The sequence below is a fragment of the Xiphias gladius genome, chromosome 21 (assembly GCF_016859285.1).
Source record: "Xiphias gladius isolate SHS-SW01 ecotype Sanya breed wild chromosome 21, ASM1685928v1, whole genome shotgun sequence".
NCBI classification, from domain to species: Eukaryota; Metazoa; Chordata; class Actinopteri; order Istiophoriformes; family Xiphiidae; genus Xiphias; species Xiphias gladius.
In genome coordinates this window covers 5,024,446-5,048,576 of record NC_053420.1, presented here as the reverse complement: position 1 = coordinate 5,048,576, position 24,131 = coordinate 5,024,446, and the positions used below count along the sequence as shown (strand labels likewise).

Sequence of the window (24,131 nt, the reverse complement as noted above, 5' to 3'; positions counted from 1 at the left end):
GGTGGAAACCAATTTTTTGGCCATTGGTTTCGCCTCAACTGCCACTTAAAAAGTGAACAAATACCTGGCTCCGTTCACACTGCAGGCCTTCCCTGCCACCATTCTCGGCTTGTGATTACATCAGGTTATTCTGTCATTTGTTCAGTCCGATAATCTCCTTTTTGTTTAAGCCACTATGTAGGATTTAAAAATTCATGACTCTGGTGACATACAGTGGTAGTTTTAAAAAAAAAGGAAAACACCCTGCGTTGGTAGACAGACATGAAAATGCTCCCAGACCTTCAAACTGCAGCACGCGTCTTTTTTTCCGGGCAGTTTGAACGATACTGGTGTCATGCCTTGATCAACACGACCAAGGCCGACCTCTCTGCTCCTCGTAAACCACTACTGCCATCAGCTTCCGTGAAGTCGTACGTGTGGTCGGCCCGTACAGGCGGCTGTAGGCCGGCGTGTAGAAAAAGAACTCTCAAATGCATGTATGTATGTATTCGATCGTTGTGAAAGACGACGAGTCAACCGCTCCTGGCAACCACTGCCACAGCTTCTGTGTCGACTGAAAACACTGTCAACAGGGTTTCCCGGCATTTTGCGACGGAGGCAGCCTGCCCCGCCTGATATTAAGCGCACCCCTGCTACAGAGCAGAAGAAATGATAAATTGTTATGAAATATGATATTTGGTTTAATAAACTTCAAGGGGGAAAAAAAAAAAAAAAAAAAAAAGCATTGGCACTACATCACACAGCAAAGGCCATGTATTTAATAAGTGAGCGGTCTGAACCGTCATTTAGCCTTAGTCTGTTTGATCTGTCTGATTCAGTTCAGCAGGTTATGGATTGACTGTCCTGGTGAGTGTTTTCAGCAGCAGTATATAAACCACCAGCAAATAAGTAAAGTTAGCAAAAAAAAAAAAAGCTGTGGGAAAAAAAAAAAACCCCAAAAAAACAACAAGCTCCCCACTGCACATCAGACACCGGGCTAAAGTTAGTTTTGAAAATCACCAGTTGGACGCGTATGGACGAGCAGAGTGTGCGTCGATGTGAAGTTAGTTTAAGTCTGTGTTGACCGGCCGGGCTTGTATCACGTGGGACACGACAAAGTGGCAATTCCTTTCGCATCATCGGGCGCTAACATGCGCGCCCGCGCCCCCTGGTCTGACTGGGGGACTACCAGGGTGAACAGGCTGGAAGCTACACACAAGCCGCACCAACATCCAATGGGACTGATGCAGTTTTCTACAGACTTATGCCATCAGAATGTTAGATCACGTAAAAATCCGGCAAGCTGTGCCTTTTAATCAAGCCAGGTGAAAAAAAATCTGCCTTTTTTTCAAGTATTTTTTGCAGGTCCAGTCTTTCAAAGGAACGCATCACCCAAAATGTCTTTTATCAACTACTCCCAACTTGAGGCCTGGAGTACCTGAATAATCAGCTTCAAGAAGTGGAAGAGGTTTCTCCTAAGTTCATCAAAGAAACGCGGTATCATCAAGCGTCAAGCTACTCGTTTAGCATACCACTGATGTTACATTCTTCCCAGATCCTCCTCGGCGTGGGAACGTGGGACTTTTTTCTGGAGGACTGGATTGTAATTAAATGCTACTTAATGTTTTACTAATTTAACTAAATTACTGACGGACATAAAGAGTGCGCGTGGAAAAAAAAACTAATGGGGCTGGCTGTATTCTATATTTTTGTTATTGTCAACAAATTGGCTGAGAAGAGCAAAACCAAAAAATGAGTTTGTCCATCTCTCAACACGTTTTGACTGTTGATCTTTTTTTTTTTCCAAAGGGCTCAGTTGTTTCCTAAAGCAGCCTGGCCACTGTCAGTTTTAACCACTGTCCCTAAAATGGGAGCAGACAGAGACATTTGTTTAGGGACTATTTTAAGCAGCGGATTAACACACATGTAGTGCTCCGGTGGGTACTTCCAGCAGCAGGATGGTGTGTGCGGGACGGAGGCAAAATAAAGGGCAGCGTGCGTGTTCGCGATAACGAAGGAACACGTCTCCCGGTGCAACAGTGCGGCTCACTGATGGGTTTTTAATGCTACCAGGACAACAATGGAGCTCCACGGCACAGAGGAGCAGAATATATCAGGCTTCGGACACACAGACCATACTTGTAAGTAGGATACATTCAGTGTTTGTTTTACTCTTTTCATTGGATTTGTTGACAATAAGAAAAATATAGAATATTACCAGACTTTTCCTTTAAATTTACAACGAAAAAAAAAAAAAAAAAAAAAACATGTTGTGATCACAACAAGTTTGATTACAAAATAACTTTCTTTTGTCCATGACAAAAAAGAATTGAAAAAAAAAAAATGATCTATGTCCTATCAGGCTTTCAGTGACTCTGCATAAAGAAACGCAAGTTGGCTTGATTTCATCCAACAGTCGGGCTGAGGCGGGGTGAGTAGCTGATAAGAAACCTAAAAGTTTTGGGTGGCATATTCCTTTAAAAGTTCTCCCGGCCTCTCTTCTGGACTCCTCTGGATGGAGGGCTCAACCACAGATCCGCTCACAAACATTCGGTGTAGTGATCCGAGCGTCGACCGGCGCCGCAGCGGGACGCAAACAGGATGGAGGGAAGGAAGTTCCCTTTTTTCCAGGAGGAAGCTTCCGGAGGCTGGGTCTGAACTGATGCGGCGTCCTCTTCTCTGGTCGAGCTCGGTCTCAAAGTCTCCTGTCGATGTCTGATTCTGACTGTGTCCTGCCACCGTCCAATTTAACGGCGGAGAGGAAAAATTCAACGAGGCCCCTCGAAATCCTCTCCAGTGGTTTTCCAGAAAGAAAAAGAGACAGAGGATTCCAAAACTGGGCTGGTTTAAAACCTCTCTGTCTCTCTCTGTATTCCTCTCACTCGCTCTGACGGACGAGAGAGATGGCGGGGACACGAACTGCTCGCCTCCGTTTCCAAACCTCTCCCTGTGCCTGTCTGCCTCTCTTCTTCTTTTTTTTTTTTCCTTTTGCCTTTCTGTCTCTGTGTCCGTGTCTTGGTCTGTGTTGCACCGTGGAGGCCGGCGGGGGGGGCGCCGTTAGGAGGCCTTGCCCAGCTCTATCTTCTTCTGGATGGCGCGGGCCGAGTGGTAGATGAGCGAGTCGATCAGGCCGGCCACTGCGGAACACAGACACGCAGCAGCGTCAGACCTAATAACACCCACATTTTAACGTAGCGTATGATCTCAGGTAAATCACAGCGTTGAGCGGCATGTTCACGTGGGGGGGACTGACCTGTAAATACACCTCCGATAATGGCACAAACTCCTGTTAGGAAGTGTGTGAATGATCTGAACAGAGATGAGAGGAATCGTTTAGTTCACATTCTTCTTTCACTGACATACCTGCGCTTACTGCTTAAAGAGAGAGCAGATAAACAACTTAAATTCACTTCTTAACCTAATATTTCCTTTAAATGACCTTTTTTGCACTCAGTTTTTAAAAAAAATTGTATTTGTTCAATATCATCTTGGTCTTTCAAATCTGCTTGTTCCAAAAACTCTACCAAAGCTACGTGAGTGAAACACTGAGTGAAATGTTTATTTTTAAAAATCGTTTAAACCATTACTTTGACTGAACAAAATGTGTCATTTTAAACACATTTCCTCATGAAACAGATGTTACTAAAAAGGTACTGGATCATAATGTCACGGCTTGAGTATGCGGTCACTACCACAAAGCCTTATTTAGTCTGACTTTCCCCATGACTTGAATTTTTTTTAACAAAATGTGAGCTTTAGAGTGAGATACATCAACATCGGTAAAACACTCCTAGAAATACTGCGATAACGATGTATGCTATAATCACTGAGGTCCTCCAGTGTCTCCTACCTGTGCTTCTCTGTGAATTTAACCATCATGGGCGACAGCTCATATAACACAAAGACGCCCGGCAGCCCCTGGTCTCCTATCAGCCCGTTGGCCACTTTTTCATGCCTGGTGACCGAGAACTGGTTGGTTTTTACCACCTGGAGAAACAAAATGACAGCACAACACTCGCTGATTAGGGCCGTTCCTAGCTTAACAGTAACACTGAGCATAGGAGGACTTTAGAGATAATCTTCCCAAATGTATTTGTCTTAAGGAATAAGTCTTTTGTTTTATGGTACACAAAGGACTTACTGAAGATCATCTAAATAAAATATTAAAGGACTAAAAAAAATTCTGTTTCACGTCAACCGACTACCTGTCATGAAGTAAGAATCACATATAACATTTCAACTCGTCACTCCAACATCTCTGGCTCAAATGGGGGACCAGTGAGGGACAAATATGAGCAAAATGTTGGACTCACCTCTCCGTCCGTTTTCACATAGATCGTAGGGACGATTTTCACAAAATACTGGTACATCATCGACGCTGCGGGTTGAAAAATATAAACCCTGTTAAAACTAAAACACGAATGTGGACACGCATTTAAAAACACAGAGGCAAAAGCAAAAAGATGATAAATCTACTGACCCTAAAATGGATCGTTTGTGTTGGGCTTTGATGGGATTTTCATTTGTACTCTCTGCCCTTTGAGAAAATGCGGGCTCCTTATTAAAATCACTGGGAGGCGCCGTATCTGTTCCTCGCAACACTTGATACGAAAATCTACAGGGAACTGCAGCAGTGGCATTCGGTACTGAACCTGTGTTGGGACATAATTTGATCCAATGTAGACTGTTTCAGAAATACGCACCCACTCAAGTACTCTACAAACTAAGGAACATCCAGCATTATTACCTAATGTTGTGACTCTCTCTTTTATGTGGGTCCCCGGTCAAAGTCTAGTCTTAAGATTTCATTTCAGTTGATATTGTGCTCACATGGTACATATTCCCAAATAAAGTTGTGTATAATCAAACGGCGTCAAACTAAGTGACACTTTCTCGCTCACTGTGTTCGCTTTACGTGTTGGGGGGGGGGGGTCGGAGGCGAGGTGGTGCTGGGGTCAACAGGGGCCCTAAAACTGGTTAAATCAGCCGCGGCTGAATGACAATGAAAATAATAGTGTGTATTCAAAAATAAGTGAATGAGACACAGAGATACACAACAATACAAGGTCTGTTAGTATTAGTATTAAAGATTAAGATGAGTGTATATAGTACATACTGCACCAGACTGATATTACATTTTTTGGAAGCATCTGAAACGAAATACATCTTGAAAATGACACTGTGACTAATATTGAAACGCTAACTACAACTTTTTTTCCCCCCATAAATAAAATGTTGTACCCACTCAATTACTGTATCAACTAAAGAACGTCCAGCATTATCACCGGATCTCGGGGCCCCCTGAAAAATGAAGCAGGAATCGGTTTTCTGAGTTTTTCGTATTGGAAGTTGGCTGGTGACAGGAACTGGGCAGAAAACTTGGGTCGAGTCTTGTGCGTCAAAATCCAATGTGCAGCATGTTCGTTTTGACTTCCGAGGAGATGAGAGAGATCTTGTGAAAACCACCCTGGAATTGACCAAATTATTTAAATCTTTCGTCACTACGCCCAGTAATGAAATGAGCCACGGGCTGGCGCTGTCTGCTTTCGCCTGCGGGTTGTTTCTTCTCTTTAATTGCTTCGTCGACCTTTCTCCCCTTCCTCTATCCGGTTATGGAGGTCTGCTAGAAATACATTTAAACGCAGCTGCGCACGAAAATACGACAAACCTCCGGTCAGGAACCAGATACCCACCTCTACTTAAAACACACAATCCAAGGTAAGGTCTATTTCGGGCGTTTTATCGAGGATATGTTGAGAAAAGACGCGAGCTGTGGGGGAGAACGTGTCGTGTTTATCTGTCAAGGCCACAGGTGACATTAGCCTGGTAGTTAGCATACTAGGCTAACACAACAAGCGATGCGGTGGGGTTACGAGTGACTTTTGGCCGTTTTGACGTTATTACGGGTTTGATGTTTGAAATCGGCATTAAAACACCACCGCCGCCCGTTATTCGGACTTTAACGAAACAGCCCGGACACTGAAAACGTTAGCGCAAGTGCGGTCGCTAACGTTAGCCTAGCCCTAGCTTACTAATTAACACCGATGATCCTACATGAGCAGCAACAGAAACCATTATCCAGGGGTAAGCAGCGTTAACCAGCAGTTCAACAACCAAACGTCTTCGGTTAAGGCAACGTTAATAGCTTGGATAAGAGCCGAGTAATCGTCAGTTGGCTGATTGGTCAGCAGGAACTGATTAATGAAAAACTGATTCATGTAATAAAATAATCGGCTAGCAGCAAGCTATGCAAAACTACAGCCGCAACTAATGACTGTTTTCGTTAGCTCCTGTTGTTTTTCGTTCAATTTATTTATTTATTTATTTATTTATTTTGCCTTTAAAATGACAGAAAATGGTGAAAAATGCCCATTACCATTTCCCACAAACCAAGGTGACCTATTCAAATGTTTTCTTTCGTCTGATTGAGAGTCCAAAATCCACGGATGTTAATGTGTGATGCAGAAAAGCTTCAGATCAGATGAAAGGCTGGAGAGCAAATATTTGACTTTTTTTTTTTTTTTGCTTAAAAACGATTAATCAGTCATCGAAATATGGGCAGAATAATCTTCTGTCCATCGACTAATAATTTCAGCTCCATACAAACGTCAAATGTCTTGAAACTAGAGTTTGTATTTGTAAAACCTGGATTACGTTTTTTTAGCTGTATTTTTTTCTTTTTAAAGCATTACAGAGAAATTAACCTTAACTTTGTCCTGAATCCATACTAACGTTACATACTAATTCAGATTTGTCCACACACTACTTATGCTAATCTTCCACAATACATTGCGCAAAGGAAATACAATAGAAGTAGCTCACAGCTATAAAAAGTAAAACCAAGTGTGGATTTTGGGGGAAAGAAACCTCACTTTCTAAGCATAATTGGCAGTGGCATTTTAAAGATGTAGTATTGTATTTCTTCCTGTTTAAATGTGCTGATTTGTTGTATACTAACAGCCCAAACTGTATACAATAAATATTGGTATCTGTACTACATACAATGCATAGTTAGTATGTAGTTTGGAACTGGGACACGGCATTTGTCGTACTCAGTCCTGTTTGTACCGTGGGACTGACATGACCGGATTAACCTATTGGTGGGGCTCCAAGGTTTAACAACCTGCTGGGTCCCTATTAACTCCCCACACTAAGTGTCTCTGCGCACTGTGTACAGTATTTATACGCTGGAATATTACATTTACCCCATGTTTGCTGTGTGGTAACGTGAGGAAACATAAGAGAAATCACGAAAATGTACAATGTATCAGATGTAATAATGAAAGTCTAGACTTTGACACAGAACCTTGATCGGTTAAGAAAGCAGCATCTCGCTTAAGGTTGTTGTCAAAGCAGTTGAAGTTATGCTGTAGTGGAACATACTCCGAAAGGTATAATTACCACAAACTCTAATAATCATTCGAGTAATTTTTCATGTAAAATGGTCAAATACTTTGGTTTCAGCTTCTAAAATGTGAGGCTCTGTTGCTTTTCTTAAGTGTTTTGTTTTTTTACATAAAAAATAAAAAAACTAAGGCCTCATATTATCAAATTTTTAGACCAAATGGTTAATCAAGACAATAGTAGACAGAAGAATCAGTAATGAAAAACAACTGGCCGACAGTGAACCAAGGACTTTGGGGGCCCTGGCGCAGGTTGACTGTTGAGCAAAACAAATGTTAGTCCCTGAAGCAACATTAATTACTTTTTTTTTTTTTGGTGTTCTTTGTTATCTGGTGATGAACCTTCAATATGAATAATTAATCAAGGGCCTGAGAATCACTTCTACACGTAACTGCATTTTTTTGGCTATAGTCAAGTTGTTGTGCATATGTGAACAAAGCCAGCGATGAGCCAAGCTGGATCAGGACATCGTCCTACTCATCGCCTCCAATTCGAGAACCTTTTTTTTTTTTGCTTAGTATTTTGTTTCTTGCGCGATCAGCTCAAACTGCGCATCACACTGAAAACAGAACAGTAACTGTCTGCCTTCCCATCTACCTCATCTCTAACACACCTTCTGTTGCTCTGTCCTCTCCAGATGCCAGTGGCTGTAGGTCCGTATGGCCAGACCCAGCCTAGCTGTTTTGACCGGGTCAAGATGGGCTTCATGATGGGGTTTGCAGTAGGAATGGCTGCCGGCGCCATGTTTGGCACTTTCTCCTGTCTCAGGTAACTCTGAACTCCGTGTGCACCTAAACTATTCTGCTCTTGCAGAAACAACAACCGTACATGTGATGTAACCGAAAATAATGACTTGTTTTCCATTAAGACCAGCTGCTATCATCCAGGAGCCAGTGTCAGCCAAATAATACTTTAGCAAGGGAACCAATCAGCCATAACTGGTCCCCAAACATTTTGAATGGAAAATTGGCTTGTTCTGCACAGGAAAAATGACCCCCCCACCCACCAAACCCTATTGTTACATCCCTAATACTGTCAGGCACTGCCAACCGTTTAAATAACTAATGTGTTTTCATCCTGTCCATTGTTCTAAAGTGTTGGCTCATTTCGTGGCAGTGGGTGAATTGTTCTCCCTTTTGTAAATACCACTATTTTATTTAAAAAGACCTTGGCATTTTCCCAGCAGCCATCTGCTCCAGGAACCCCAGTGAGTTAAGGCACTAGGTGTAATTGAGATTTCAGATTCCATAGGTTGTATTTTTTTTTTTTTTAAATCAATTTTTGTATGCTATGTTTAGTTTGGTTAGTTTTTATGAATAATGTCATCACTTCACCATTAGAGCTTTATAAATAACATCCTGTATCTAAAGTATATTAACATTGGTAGTATTAATTATGACCTACATCTAGTTAGTTTAAACTTTTGTCCAATGCCAAAAGCCGTCTTAATTTAGGACGGAAGATAAGACGATGAGCAGCAGAAGAGGAAGAGAGAAACAGAGCAGTCGAGGTTGAGTTTGCAATCTATGGTGCAGTAGCTGTGTCAATTATTTAGTTAATTCTGTTTCGACATTCATGGCACTGGAAGTGCTAACTGTTCGTTTAGAGATTTTAATATAGATGTGAGTAAAATCTGAGGGTATTTCAGTTTAACAACAGAATGTAACTGCAAAGAGATCGACCGTTTAAAGCTACATTAATTAATTGTATTAAGTAAATGTATTACCATTCATTTTTGGAGTGAAAGGGGGGTGTACCTGCAACTAAACAATCATATCAGAGCTAATGATGGGATTTAACTGGTCTCAGAAAAAAAAAAAATTTTTTTTGAGGTAGAGCATGAAGAAAAGTTATATTTCATATCAATGAAATAAAACTCTTTTCCTTGACCCACTAGCACCTTAATTTTCCCTGGACTTCTTGTATCTGATGAAACTCTAGGCCTAGGTTGTACAGTATTCCTCTCCATCCGCAGACAGTACACCGTATAGAGGACCCTTTGGGCTTTTGTCTGTAAAACCCACCTCAGCTTTCAATATCCCTTCCACGGAACCAATCTTAGAAATCATTGTTTAGATTGTGCAAAGAGGTTGAGGTGAAATTGTACAGTGTCATTAAGTAGTGTAACTAGGGTCCCCTTTTAAAAAAAAAAAAAAGTGTGCATTTATACCCTTGGATATAAAGTTTGTAATCCCTCAGTATCATCGGCTCAAGGAATTTACCTGACAAATTGTAGTGCCGTTTTCCTCACTACTTCAAGGATTGAGACATGAGCCTGTTTTACCCAGAAATTTTAAGTAACAAAGTGATAAATGTTGTGAGGATTCACGTCATTTCTGCCCGCTCCGGTATAGATCAAATAAAAGCTGAAACTTTTCTTTGTCCAGGATCGGCATGCGTGGCAGGGAGCTGATGGGAGGAGTAGGGAAGACCATGATGCAGAGCGGGGGGACGTTTGGCACCTTTATGGCCATCGGTATGGGAATCCGCTGCTGAGGGGGACGAGGAGCGACCTCCTCCACCTCCACACAACAATACAGCTATGGGACTTTTCAAAAAACTACAACCACAGCTCTCTGTCCGCTCGATGCTGTCACACTCTCAATCTGCAGTCTAGTTTTGTCAATAAAAGTTCAGATTTGTCAAATGGGGTTTCAGAGTGTGTGTTATAATTCCTGATGCTGCCAACATACTGCTCAGAGTGACAGACAGCTGATTTTATCTATCTGACACAGCACGCTTTTTTTCCTCTAATTAGTTTGTCTAATTCTACATCAACTGGAATGATTTTCAACAATCCTTGATGGACCCGCCAAGCTGTTCTATTTGGATACATGTGGCAGGAAGAGAAGGTGTCAAAAACCGAACCCTAACTCATCATGTAACTGCATTGCACTGTGGTCTGCTAGTGTGGACACTGAAATCGGTCTCTTATGACTTTTGCACATTAGTGCGACCAAAAAAAAAAAAAAACTTAAATTTTGGTCACAATGGTTGACTCAAACCAGAAGTGGGCTTTTGCCAGCCTGTTGAAATCTCTTGTTCCATTTGGGTTAAACTCGCAGAGAAATTTAGTCCTCGAGTCGGAAGCTGAACCATTAAATGCTTCCTCCAACGCTCCACATCCAGTGGCAAAACAACTCTGGTTCAACAGCTACTTCAGCATGAATTAGTGCACAGTGAAGTAGTAACTTGCATTAATTCCGATATCAGTGGGGACATTAGTGCAAAATCATCAATATATTACGTTTTATAACATTTTGTTGTAACACTGAAGGTTACTGTTAAACTACAGCTTACCGTTTTCTTTCTACTTACATACTGAAAAGAGTAAAAACCATTAAATAACTGACCTTGCGGCGCTGTGACGTCTGTCCCATCCAGGGGGTTTACGATGCCGGGGTAATCTTTACCGAACGACAGGTGTTTTATCAGATGGGTCATGTTTATCTACGGGACGACAGACACAACGATTAGTTGACAAACTTCAGCAGCTCTCTGAAGACCATCTTGTTGCTAATTATTACAATTAAAAATGTCTTCTTTCCCAATTTGTTTTTTCTGTAAGATCATGGTGGTAGGACTGTCACCTGCAGGCCCCTTTGACTGAACAGACTCTTCAAACACAACATAATTTTATGTAATTGAACAGCTTGTCATCTCAAGTCTTTTCCTAATATTATTTCGAAGAGACATGTCATGTAAACTTTATATAGTACTACCTTTATATACGATATTAAATATTACCTGACAGCCAACTCAAGTTTAGGGTCACGATTTTCCTAAAACTACACAGACTCACATCAGGGAAAAGTAGCCAAAAATAATCTTAAAATGTCCTTACTTTTTGAAAATATTAAGTTGCAGAAACTTAAAACATAAAGATAAAGAAAACATCATCATGCGTATTACTTACGTTGTCTAAGCCGAAACTCTGCAGGTCGTGTACTGCAAACAAATGAACAGAACACATCGCATTATTCATCTTTTTAATTACAAATGCTACAAACAGACATTTAGTAAGGAAAAATGAATGCGAATGTGTCTTCAGTTACAGATCTGTCAGAAATGGGAGCCATTATTCCGTTTATGATTGATTTCAGTCCGATTAGCAGAGAGGCAGCAGATAAAGCTGAAGCCAACAGTCACACACAAGTTCATATCAGAGTTAGTAGCTACTCGTCACACCTCCCGCCCACGGGGTACCGCGGCTCTGACCTTCGACCTCACAGGCCTTCTCATTGCTTCTATTCCTAAACTAAAGCTTATTCTTATATTCACTATTAAATAAGGCTTTGGTCCCATTAAGAATGTTCGAGTGAAACAATCACCATCTGGTTGGGAAACTGTTCACGAGAATAAAGACAAGAGATCAAACTAAACGATTCTATAAATTAAAAATATTTTCCCGTCATCGAGAACAGCTCACGGTAAATTTCAAAATCAAGAGGATTTACTTCCTACTGCTCCGTACAGAATCTACAGATAAGATTCCTACTGCAATTCTTTTTTTTTTTTTTTTTAACCTTGATATAATAGTGGGATATCGTTCACTTAATTTGTTGTGAGATGTATCCCTGTACAGTGAATTAACAGCAGCTTGGTAAGTATATAAACTCTGTGAGTGAGTGTTACTGTGAACCTGCCTCTGTTTCAGTTGGTTCTTTTTCTTCCCACTCTATCTAAAATCTGATTGGCTGAAGCTTCACACGGCACAAACCTGACCAGACTCGACCCTCAAAATAAAATACGAATGTAAAAATGCTAAAAACTGGGCAAATGGCTAGAATTTTTCCAGAGTTGAGATGTTGAGTATGTGATGTAGCGCGCGTGTCTAGCTTGATGTCTAATGTGACGCGAGACCTTGGAGTCGGGGTGAGAATTTAAGATTTAAGATCCCATCTAAGGGCCTGCTGAGGAAGTTGGAGGTGGAGGTGGAGGTATTTACAACTTTACACCAGCCTCTCTGGCCTGTTTGTTCACCTGTGGGAAAGTACTGCAAGCACACAATAAGAACGTGACTCTTACTTGCACATATAAAGGCTTTCATGCAAAAGTCCACGAGTCTCATCGGGATAAAACTTAAGTCCGTGACAATGAAGAATACGAGCCTTCCCACTGAGAACCTGTGGATTTGTTTGCTATAAAAACAGTTCTTGTGTCAGTAACGTCAGTGGTAGGTTGGTACGTTCGCACTGCGAATAACAACCAGATCAAAAAGAGAGCAGAGGTTAAGAGAAGGAGCGGAATGACCAGAAATCCCAACCGATATGTCCGAGTTCTTTCTGGATAATAAACACGCGTCATCAACATCCGATTTCGACCAGTTAACATTTGTGATTGTGATCAAATTCGCATATTTGCATTATGGGGATGGAAAGAGAGCTCTCTCTGAGGCCCCCGCAGTTTTTCTTCAATCGCATGCTCATACGGGGGTAATATTTGGGTCCATTTATTACTGTAATGTGTAGTATTATGTGTCATGGTTTAGTACTCAGTAATATTTAGGGACTGCAAAAAAAAAAAAAAAAACTGCCAAACCATAAAAAAGCTGACAAAAATTTAATTAAAATAACATCAGGATTTTTATATTTGAGTAAAAACTGTCTTTTCAGTTGTAAACTGGCTCTTACTTATAAAGTAAGCTGTGTGCTTGCCACAGTATAAGCTGCACTACAAGTAGGTGTATACTTGCAGTTCTTCCCTATGTATCAGTGAACAGGTTACTACACTGGAGTCAGGCAATTCAATAAAATCAATAAAAAAAAATCTGCAAAGAAAGATGGACTTACTTTCCACAGCGTGCACTGCAGAAAGAAGAGAGAAGAGTCACTATAATGACGCAGGTAGACAACAAACCATGTTATGTTAATGTGTGTGAGGGGCTACACAACTCTGACAAAATGTTTTCTACATTTTGCATGCTTGATATTTCTACTAATGTAATTCCACTAAGACACGAACGCTGATGCATGAGGACACTACACTTTTAAAAAAAACTTACCTCAGGGGCAAAAAATGAGGTTTTTTGTGGTCATGATTTGGTTGGTTTTAAAGTATTAAAAGCTTAACTCCAGCGTACAGTTCTATTTATACGCCCAAGATTTGGCATAACAGCAGAAAATCCCATCGAGGAGGATTACATATTTTTTCTGTGCTAAAACAAGTTTGAGCCTCTTGTGATTTAGGAAAAACAGTCTGCATGACTTCTGTCGGAGTAATCGTGCAGCCCCAAACACATAAAGCAATTTAACACTTGTAGTTCAGCCCGGGCGATTAAAGGGGTCTGGGTCCCGATTACGTTGGAGACCAAATCCTCAGCATGTGTGATTCTTGTCTCTTGTTTCTGCTGCTAAGCATTCAGGTACCACACCACGCAAAATAAATTCAAACACACCCAGTCAGATATCAGAGGATGCTGTTGTGTTCAGGGCAGGAAACTTAAGTGCAGCTTGGACTTCAGCCATTTTCACTGTTTTACCAACCAAACAGAAATTTACTACAGCACAGGATTTTCAATTGATGCTTGGTTACTCGGACATCAATCTGACTTACTGGCCATTTGTTTCCGTGTTTGTATCCAACTACTGTTCTGTTCAGATTAGGAGCACCTTGTAAATTGTGGCACTTTTCCTGCTGAAGCAGCTTTCAGAGGAGATTTTTTGACGCGATGGCCGGTCGCTGTTAATTTCCTGCTCTGGTTTAATGTACGGATGAGGGAAATGTTCAGCAGGCGGGCAAAAACAGAACAGTCCTGCCCAGATAAAACTGAAACGCGCGATGACGGCAGAGCAGCGGAAGCAGCAGCAGCATCGAAAGGAAGAAACAAAGGAATTAAATTAAAATGTAGACATGCAGAGGACGAGCAAAAAAAAAAAAAAAACGTGAGGATTTTAGAGTGCAACTAATAACCTATCGGGCAATAATGTCCTTTGGATTAAAAATGAAAAAATTCTGCCAGTCAGAGCAGAGAGAAGAATTTCATCAGCTTGGTTTAGTGTAGTCACAGAGTCTCATCGTGGCCTAAATGATGTTTCCGAGGCTTTTTGACCCTCGACTGTAAAAAAAACTCTGCTCGGAAACACTGAGTGCTAGAGTTTGGAGTATAGAGTATAGAATATTTTATCAGTCAGAAAACACTGGCGTCAGCTTTGGAAACCTAGCGTCAGTCAAACACTACTGCAATTAGACGTGGGGACAGGCCATGGCCATTCATCTTCCCAGTGAGTGAGGTCACAGAAGCATATGCTTCTCCGTATTTCTAGTTTCTTTTTCGTTTATCTTTAAACAAAATTACACTCTATTCTCTGATGAAGACCATGAGATGCGGCTCAAGCCTTCAAAAGAAGAATCTAGTAAGAGGACCTTCAGCTACGTTTATTGAAAAAAAATGTCGTTAAGTTTCATCATGTCCGAAAATTACATGAAACGTTTTCGAAATCAAATCACGGATTTCGCAGCTAACGTCAGTCTCAGTCTCCAGTGAAACACGTGGCAACGTGTTTTTGTTAACTCGGACTTGCACATTGGGGACTTGAACTTGACTACAGGACTCAATCAACTCAGCATCAGTTCTTTAAGTATATGAGCCTATATTTGCACTGGACTACCTGGTCGGTTAATAATAAGAGGGCTGACATGTAGACAGAGGATGTGAGAAAATGTGTCTAATGACATGACCATTAGCTGGATGATGAGCTGGTGCCTGACCATAGCAGAAGAGGGACCAGCCGACTGCAGGGCTGCACAGGTTCAACTACCATATTGACTCCCAGACCAACATCTTTATCATTTCCGGTGCGCAAATATTAATGAAGTATTAACTGCTGCTCGGGTTAAAAGATGCATTTAGAACCGGTCCTGTGCAGCTCTGAGTTACGGTGAAGGAATGGCTTGTTAATGCATGTGGTGGCCGTGGATGTATGGTTCTATGAAGGGGACTGAATATATGGATGAATAAACGGATACTGATAAACAAACATACCGGTCAAAAGCTTCTGAACACCCTTTATTATAGCATTCTAGAGTAAAGCTCACGCAGTCACTGCAAAATCATTTTAAAAATATTGGTTGGGAAAAGGCAAAAATGAACTACGAATGTTTTTTTTTTGTTTTTTTTGTTTTAAAATCAGAAAACGTCAGACAAAGGAGTCGTCTCAAACTTGAGCTGGATTTACGGTTGTGCGTTAAGGGGTTACAGCAGTTTCGGAGCCTATGCAAGTGGCCGCTGTACCTACACCACGGGTGACGTGGACCTCCACCTAAATGTAATCATGGCTAGGATGGCTACAGAGGCACCGAATGGAGACTGCGAGAACTGTGGCTGGTCAGCCTGGGCTGTGTGTGTTTTCTCCCCACAGGTTTCTGACGCCGTGCCACAGAAAAAAAACTGACCCAGGGTGTTGAGAAACCTCTGAATGGTCACGTTTGTGTACGGACACAGTGAATGGACAGCAGGTCTTACCGTGGACGTGAGACTGCTGGAAACTTTTTCCTGGAGCAAAGTGGAAATTTCCTGCCACCTACAGCGCAAAGAGGGGAGGAGAGAAAACAAAAATTATCCAAACTGACATCAACATAATGCCACAGAGTTTCGTATTAAGACTCTTCATATTTTGAGAAATAAGTCATTATATTGCACGAACAAAAGCATAGTATCAAGAGAAGGTTGCTGTATTTTAAGAACAAAGTGTTGTATGTTATCAGGCACTTCTTGATAATCCATAGACAGTATACTGAGCAGTTACTGCTTTTCCTGGCAGGAGACTTTCTGGCACTTTCCTGTGACCTGTATACAGCTCGATACAGCATGTGTCTCCAGGAGCCCGCTTGTCCCTCTTGGCTTAGTGATTTTATTCTGCCACCATAGCAAAGCGTTCACTCACTTAGCAGTATTACTGCTGCAACAGGTGATTCTGCCAGCTTACATCTCTAAATATTATAACGCTTTTTTCTTTAAATTACGACTTTATCCTCGTATCCCAACCTCATTTTTTTCACGTTCCCACTTCGCTCTCAAATCCCTCCTTCCTCACGCTGGACCCTACACTCTGCAGCGACACTACACTACCCTATATAATATCACTGCGTCAGGCATGCAACACCAGCTTATGTCTGGCGCAGGCGCAGAGGGAGAGACCAGATGAGAAAGAGCAGAAAAAGGTTTCATTGTGAGTTCCAGCTCAGCTCGCTGTGTTGGCCTAAGGCATTACAAATCACCGGTGTCGTTTCATAACATTTCTAAAGTTCAGTTTCTAAAGTTTAAACTTGAGGAGCTAATAAAACTTTTTCCAATCCCTGCTCAGTGTCCTCCAGACAGTGACAAGGCTGCTGTTCTTTGTCGAAAAACCCACATCTTTGAGATCCTAATAATAATAATAAAAAAATCACAGATAATAACGGTGATACCTTGTTGACCTCCAGGAAGCCATAAACCTGGCAGCCTTCGTTCTTCTGCTCCTGCATCTTCTGTGTGAAGCCCTCCCTCTTACATTGCTCGATTGTGTCCGCACTTTTAAACGCCCAGCCTCGCCGCCGGTAGGCCTCTCGCACATCATCACAGGTGTTACAGCATCTGCGCGCACAAACACAGACAAACACACACAGACAAACACACACAGACACACACCAGTCAGAAACAAGGCAAGTAAATAGAGAGTTATAGAGAACACACAAACAGAAAAAACAAAGAGTGTGTGTGTGTTGGTGCCTTACTTGAGGTCTTCAGTTTCAGCACCGTAGCAGCTCTCACATCTGTTTGGGTCCAGTGTACTGGGGTCAAACACTTCACCATCATCAGCCTTACCAAGTTCTGGACACACACAAAAAACAAAACAAAAACAAAACAAAAAAACCCACAAAATAGACGTCATCATCATGATTATCAGCCGAAAAACTTAATTTAGTTAGACCCTTCAGTCTAAAATTTCCCAATGCAGAGGCTCTGGCAAAAAAAAACCCTGGTTCAACTTCTGCCGCCCTGCATTCCAGTGTCATCTGTCAACACACTGTGTTGGCAAATCAGACATGTGCTCCCACACATTCCAGTTAGAACATCTTGTAGCTCGTAGCTTTTAGCGTTTTGCTAACGCCACTGTTTACCTCACAAGCGACGAAGAAGAGGAGCATGCCTCATGCTTTTATAACATGCTGTGCAGTGTTTTTAACTCATGGATGCATCACTCGGACTGGCCTTCCTGGATCATATTTCTTCTACTCATTAGGTGTCAGTGTGTCCCTATTTTTGGCCTGAAAGCCTGCCAAAAGCTGCCAAACAGTGTCGGGAGGTTAAAACTCAGCATAAAGTCAAAGTTTACCATGTTTCTCTGCCTCGAGGGTGACAGGTTTCAGGTCTTTATCAAGCCGCTGTTTGAACAGATTGTGTTCTACATCCAATTGCTGCTCACCGGCCACGTCCATCGCATCTATACTGAGATCTACGGGAGAAAGGGGGGAAAAAAATCAAAAAGGAGGAAGGCAGAGGGCTGTTTATAGTTAACATGTGTCATCATTGACGTGTTAGCTTGACCAGCAAGGCAACAGCAGTGCTACTCACAGGCGCAGGGCATGTGAGGGAAAATGACGTCGATGTTGATTTTGAGTTTGTCTCCTCGCGACGTGTCGACGTACAGCTCAGGCTGGACCTGCAGGAAACGGACAGCGCGGCCGGATTTTAATTCAGTTGAAACACGGACGCATGAAACATTTCACTGGAGACATTGGAGGGATCCCCTTCAGAAGCTACGGGAAATTAGGCCTGATATACATTTTGCAGATTGTAAAGAAATAAACACCAGAGGACTACACTTGGACTACATCATACTGGAATTTCAGGCCATACTACATTTTGTTCCATGTTCAGCTTTGTAAATTTGTGTCCTTGTTTTACATTATTGGCTCACAAAATGTTAAAATGTCTGGGAAACAGGCCTGTAACAGTCACCAGTTGCATCATCTGATGCATACAAAACTATTCAATGGAAAACTGATACTTAACGCTGAATCGTTTAAGTTTAAAGGTCGGTGAATCAGGTCAATAATGTGAATCTCAATCGTTGAGATTTATTTATCATGATTAAAAACTATGAGCATCACAATGACAATGACTGTTAATGACTTTACATTTGTGTGTCCTGATTTTCAGCCTTCAGCATGTTGAAGTCATTTTCGTTGTTCGTGTGACCGACTCATCAGACAGATCTGACAGGACAAACCCCCGAGAGCTGAAAGGTAGTTAATGATAGTTCTAGGCAGCCTTTAGTATTATCACCCTTTAATCATTTTGGATAATTTACTCATCTGTGTCCTTCATCGCCTGCAAAGTAATAAATATAAAAGGAATTCTAGATCATGGAAATCGTTTCATAAACAACATCCTCTTCATTTCTCTGAGCAGTTTCGGGGCTTCTCGTCCATGTTGGCCTAAAAGTTGAACTTGACGAGAAGTCAAATCCGAAAAACGCCTCCAGTTCCCCGACAAGTGAGCAAACTCCACCTGATAATAAAGGCCGTGTGATATCGTTGAAGGCTTGAGAACAACCTAGTAAGTGGACCTTGAGAAACCCATAAAATGTTGCCGTCACTGGTGGCCAGTGGAAGGAACATTGACCGAACTAACGATTATTGTCATGATCATTTACTCAATCAATTATTTTCTCCATTAATCATTGAGTCGGTGAAACATCCATTCTTCCCAGGGACCAAAGTGCTGCCCTTAAATGGCTCGTTTTATCCAACCAACAGTCCAAAAGCAAAAAAATATTTCACTTTTTCTATCATGTATGATAACAACAAGCAGCAAATCCTTATACATGAAAAGCTGGAACCAGCAAATATTTGGCATTTTTGGTTGAAAATTGAGAATGAATTAAAAACATTTTAATCAAAATTGCTCTAGACAAAATATCCATTGGTTAAACGCAATTTGCACACATCAGAAATCAGTGGCTCAATGGAAGCCAAGCGTAGGAGTCAGTTTTAGAAGGACACCTGCTATAATCGCCTCCGCGTTAAGTGTCAGGTTTAATTTCACCCGGAGGTTTAATTTCACCTCTAGCACATCACATAACGAGGATGAACTTACCTCTTTAGTGAGGTAGTACTGCAGCTCAGAGACAAAGAGGATTAACATGATGACACCGCTGATGATAGTCACTGCAGGGACAGGAAGAGAGTGTGCACGTTAGAAATCAGTTCTTCAGTTCTTCTTTTATATCCCGGTTCAAACTCTGAGAGTGAGAGTTTAAAAGGGAAAAAATCCATCAGGTCCTCCTGCACCCCCCCCACACACCCTTTTTTAAAAATCAGATTTTTTGATATGATTTTTCATTGATGCAGTAGTTTGCTGTTCACCTTTTAGAAGACTCTATCAGCCTGTTATCTCGTGTTTCTAAGTGTGAATTAGAAAACATCCCTACCTTATCGGTAGTTCAGAAGCCGACTCAAAACGCGAATATGCATCATTATGTTAATATAAGTGACTGCTGACAATATTATCGGACACAGGCCAAACAGTCCGCAAACAAACCAACGTTTAAAACTTCATTAAGCTGTTCATTCAAGGCTGTGTGTTTAACTGTTGCCTAGAGGATTAGGGCCTCTGCTCTAAATTTTCTATGATGTTCGACAGTAAAGGAATGCAAGGTACATACACTAAATCAATGACTATTATGATTATTAATTTGTCTACATTGCCTTGTGATTATTTTATATCTTGTCTTTAAGCCTTCCATGTCTTATGTAACGCACTTTGTACTGCCTTGTTGCTGACAGGTGCCGTACAAATAAACTTGCCTTGCCTTACAGATTACTTCTTGGTTCACTGTTTACTCATTTAACTAGAAAATGGCAAAAATTGTGAAAAATGTCTACGACAACTTTAAAAAGCTCAAAGTGGCGTCTTCATAACAGTCTAAATCCCAAATATATTCAGCGAACGACGATTTCAAAACAGAAAAAGCATCAAATCTCTAGGTTTGAGAAGCTGAAAGTAAACGACTTAAAAAAGATTATCGATTTATCAGAACTCTTGTTATTAGTTTTCTGTTGATCAACTAATCGATTCATCATTTTAGCACTAACTAAGCCTTCCCGAGGTTAAATACTGATAAGGCTCAAAACCAAAGGAAGAAAGACCCGTCACTCCTCCTGTAAATTAGCTGACATCTAAATATGTCTCTGTACCTTTTTTTAAGCAGCTACAGGTTTTCAATCAATTCGGTACGGTACAAAAATCTGATAGCCAACAAGAGCAGTTTGATTTCTCAGTAACCTGTATATTCTCACCTAAAATGATAATTACATCAACATATTTCATGACTCCCACTTGAAAAGAGGATATTTTGTATCTCAAAATGAGCGTCATCCTCAAAAGTCTTGGTCATACTTCAGCTAAACCCGAGTAAGCTTCACTTTTGCGGTTTTGGGCTCAAAGAGTTTCTCAGACAGCAACTCCACATAAAATCAAGCTGTGTCAAGCTTGAGGAACAAATACGTATTTTCATTGAATTTTTTACCAGAGCCCAGAGTCCTGATCCCAAAGGTATTAAGTTTACTATCATATATAAACAAAGAAAAGCTGGAACCAGCAAACGTTTGGCAGTTTTGCTCAAAAATGACTGAAACAAAACTGATCTACTAACCGGTTGAACATCTAAGCTCTAGTTAAGTCATCGACAGTCAAATCAGGCTAAGCCAGTTATCCGGGTACAAAGACCAGGTGATATTAACTGTGATGCAGCGCACAACTCAAGCAACTTTCAAGAGACTGCCATTTGATTTTCACTCCGTACAGAGATGGAAAATGGAAACTAATGGCTGCTTTACTGGAAGGATATATATATAAAAGTACTGTAAGAAGCAGTAACATAACTAACACTGATTTTTTTGTCATTGGATTACATTACAAATATCAACATATAATAATACTATATTACTACTACATTATTAATTCTTGTACTTTTATCTTATATTATATGCTATATCTAAACTATTCTCTTCCATCTATGATACATACTTCATAGAACTGTACATATATTATACATAACATTATGTACTTTATTATATTACTGTGTATCTTGCAGAGCTGCATTGATCAGTCGCTTAATTGATAAGTCGATCAACAGAAAATGAATTGTCAACTGTTTTTACGTTAATTAATTGATTCACCGGTTCAAGCTTTTTCAAATGGGAGGATTTAATGCTTTTCTGTGTCAAATATGATTATATATTGGATATCTTTGGGTTCTGGACTTGTGGTTGAATAAAACAAGACATCTGAATACATCTCCTGGGGCTGTGATAAATCTTAACAGGAATATTGCACTGAGAAATTGCTCATTATAATTTTCTCACAGACTAAGATGCCTTTTGTTTCGTCTGATCTACAGCCCCAGAACCCAAAGATGTTCAGTTTACTACCGTGTGAGACAAAGAAAAGCATCACATCCTCAGTATTTGAGAAGCTAGACGCTAGCAAATATTGGACATTTTCATTTAAAAAAAAAAGACAAATTAACCAATGAATCGACTGATAGTTGTGGCTCTAACATGTGTAGTCCAATGCATACATATTGTATAGAGCTTTCCTAATGTCACCTCTCTAATTTCTTATATTTTTTATTTATTTCATGAAAACAGTTGTTCCTCTGATCTGTCCTCTGCCTCTGCGCTGCTGTAACGTGAATTTCCCCTGGGGATGTGTGAAGTCTCACGGATTCTTACCTGTCTTATCTTAAAGACACCTCCAGGCTCTAAGCAGCATGGTTTGTAAAATGGCCAGCGGTAACGTGCCAAGTAAGTGTTCGAGCAAATGGGCTAATGCATGCAAAATCGGTGGGTACTGTCTTTTAAATTGAACATGCCCTGACAAAAGGAAAGTTTCTTCTAAAATGCAAGTTGATGCTTGGAAATATATTTCCATTTTTATCACTAGCCTATTACTAATGTTGCCCTGTTGATGAATCGTAAACATTTAAAGAGTCTATTCCGCTGCTGTTCAGGTTTACTCGGCTTTTTTAAAGATACATCTAAGACCGTGTGTCGATGTCTTCGATGTATTTGATAGTTAATAAGAACAGAAACGAGAAATGAATCAGCTAGCCTTGTTGTTAGCCGCAGCGGCTAACAGCCAGTGTGCCTGAATGGCTGCTGCTCCCTGACAAACCGAAGCCTCTCACCGGTCGCTCCTCCCCACGTCTTCACTCGGAAATCCTCCAGAGTTTTGGGATAGGCGTCAAACTGTTTCAGTTTATTCAACGTGTCCATTTTGTAAAGCAGAAACCCCGCGCTGAACACAAATGTTACCGACAGAGTCCTGCACCCCTGACACACATCGGTCCTCCGCTTTCACTTCCGGGACAAACGTGGGGCACGGCTGGACCAATCGGAGCCGGCCGCGTCAATTACTTCCTTATTTTATTTTATTAGCTTTCCAGTGAATGAATTGCCCTGTGGAAACAAAGTTCACAAAATAACTTGTTAAAAGAACAAACAAACAAATCAAGTGAATGAAAGAATTAATTAATTGGATTTTCATGTAAGCATTAATTAAATGTGCTTTCAAGTTAATTTTCTATAATTTATATGAAGTATTAAGCCATTTCGTGACCTACCCCTCACGGCATCATGAGACACATTTATGTCTAACATTAACAATACATCAATTTCTTTCCATAAGGAAACAATTTTCCATCAGGCTGTTCACATATTAATTTATTTTTTAAAAACATTCCAATAAAAGGAAACACCTGGAAAACAGATAAATGAATAAATCACTGCAATCATCATCATCATCATTATTATCATCATCACCCACTCATTACTGATGCAAGCGTCTCCTCTCGAGCTCCCATGCGTTCCTTAAATAAGATGCTAATTTAAATGTCTCTTTTCCAAACAACCATTTTAGTCGATGTGACACAGTCATATCCATCAGCTCAGTCGTATCCTTTATATCACCCAAACAAGAAATGATGGATGAAGTGGATGAGGTTTCCAGGACGAAGAGCGATAAACAGCTACATCATTTTCAGATTTCCTCTGAATCACACGCCAGACGTGTTCAGCTTTCTTCGTCCAAAGCAGCGCACTGACCCGTTTCAGTGAGAACAGGCAGTTTACCAGCTCTTATCTGGGTACAAACAGATTTTTTTCTCCACCCTACATTTAAAAGTGTCCGTCCCTAACCGTCCAGTAGTTGCCCAGTCGTACAGGATTTAATCACCTTCTCCCTCAGAGATACAATATCAGTTTTCTGCGACTTGAAGATCTCTTCATAAAAAACAGCCCATAATATACATATCCGTTATCCAAGGTTCATTTTGTTTTTGTATCTTATTTAAATATTTTTTTTTAAATATTAAATTAATAAAAAGAAGGTGAAACGGGACCCCATAAAATTGAAATTCAATAGAACATCACTAAAGCATGGGGCTGGGTGGAAACGTATCTGTATCCAAAAATACACAAAAAAAAAGGAGGGTGGATTTTAGAAAAATGTCTGAATGGGAGTAGAGTTGATTTTTTAATTTCTTATGCACATTTTTATTTAAGTGGGTATGTATTTATTCTCTTGGGTTCTTGGTGGTATTTCTTTTTTTTAATCTTTCCTTTATGACAGTCTATTTCCAAACAAAACTACCCAATCCCACCCCACCCAAACACAGAAACAAGCGAGATCATCCAAAATAATTCCTTGGACGTGAAACAAATAGAAGAGGAAGGGAAGAGACAATGTAAGCGTAAGAGAA

The 24,131-nt window shown here is 40.7% G+C and overlaps 3 protein-coding genes across 4 annotated transcripts in view; 1 reads left to right on the top strand and 2 right to left on the bottom strand.

Annotated features, from left to right (window-relative positions):
- Positions 1–24,131, bottom strand: part of LOC120807181 (E3 ubiquitin-protein ligase TRIM35-like) — a 322,424-nt gene that overhangs the window by 258,450 nt on the left and 39,843 nt on the right.
- Positions 943–22,753, bottom strand: ergic3 (ERGIC and golgi 3). Of its 2 annotated transcripts, XM_040116158.1 has the most exons (14): positions 22,560–22,753; positions 19,466–19,536; positions 17,939–18,026; positions 17,700–17,819; positions 17,098–17,194; positions 16,792–16,957; positions 15,848–15,905; positions 13,176–13,190; positions 11,300–11,331; positions 10,737–10,833; positions 4,293–4,357; positions 3,830–3,966; positions 3,233–3,288; positions 943–3,116 (listed from the first exon to the last, which is right to left on the bottom strand). In XM_040116158.1, the coding sequence occupies exons 1-14, from the start codon at positions 22,645–22,647 to the stop codon at positions 3,037–3,039; spliced, it is 1,170 nt and encodes a 389-aa protein (XP_039972092.1). In that variant the 5' UTR covers positions 22,648–22,753; the 3' UTR covers positions 943–3,036. The 2 variants fall into 2 exon arrangements, with proteins under 2 accessions (XP_039972092.1, XP_039972093.1); XM_040116159.1 differs by lacking the exon at positions 13,176–13,190.
- Positions 5,558–10,035, top strand: romo1 (reactive oxygen species modulator 1). The gene is made up of 3 exons (XM_040116163.1): positions 5,558–5,697; positions 8,021–8,151; positions 9,771–10,035. Exons 2-3 carry the CDS (start codon positions 8,021–8,023, stop codon positions 9,877–9,879), a joined length of 240 nt encoding a protein of 79 aa, XP_039972097.1. The 5' UTR covers positions 5,558–5,697; the 3' UTR covers positions 9,880–10,035.

Bases quoted from the DNA above. Each gene is read 5' to 3' on its own strand.
- romo1 (XM_040116163.1), top strand. From the start codon at position 8,021: ATGCCAGTGGCTGTAGGTCCGTATGGCCAGACCCAGCCTAGCTGTTTT. The intron at 8,152-9,770 runs GTAACTCTGAAC...TTCTTTGTCCAG, and splicing joins GGCACTTTCTCCTGTCTCAG to GATCGGCATGCGTGGCAGGG.
- ergic3 (XM_040116158.1), bottom strand. From the start codon at position 22,647: ATGGACACGTTGAATAAACTGAAACAGTTTGACGCCTATCCCAAAACT. The intron at 18,027-19,465 runs GTAAGTTCATCC...CGTTTCCTGCAG, and splicing joins AGTACTACCTCACTAAAGAG to GTCCAGCCTGAGCTGTACGT. The intron at 17,195-17,699 runs GTAAACTTTGAC...GTGTGTGTCCAG, and splicing joins CCTCGAGGCAGAGAAACATG to AACTTGGTAAGGCTGATGAT.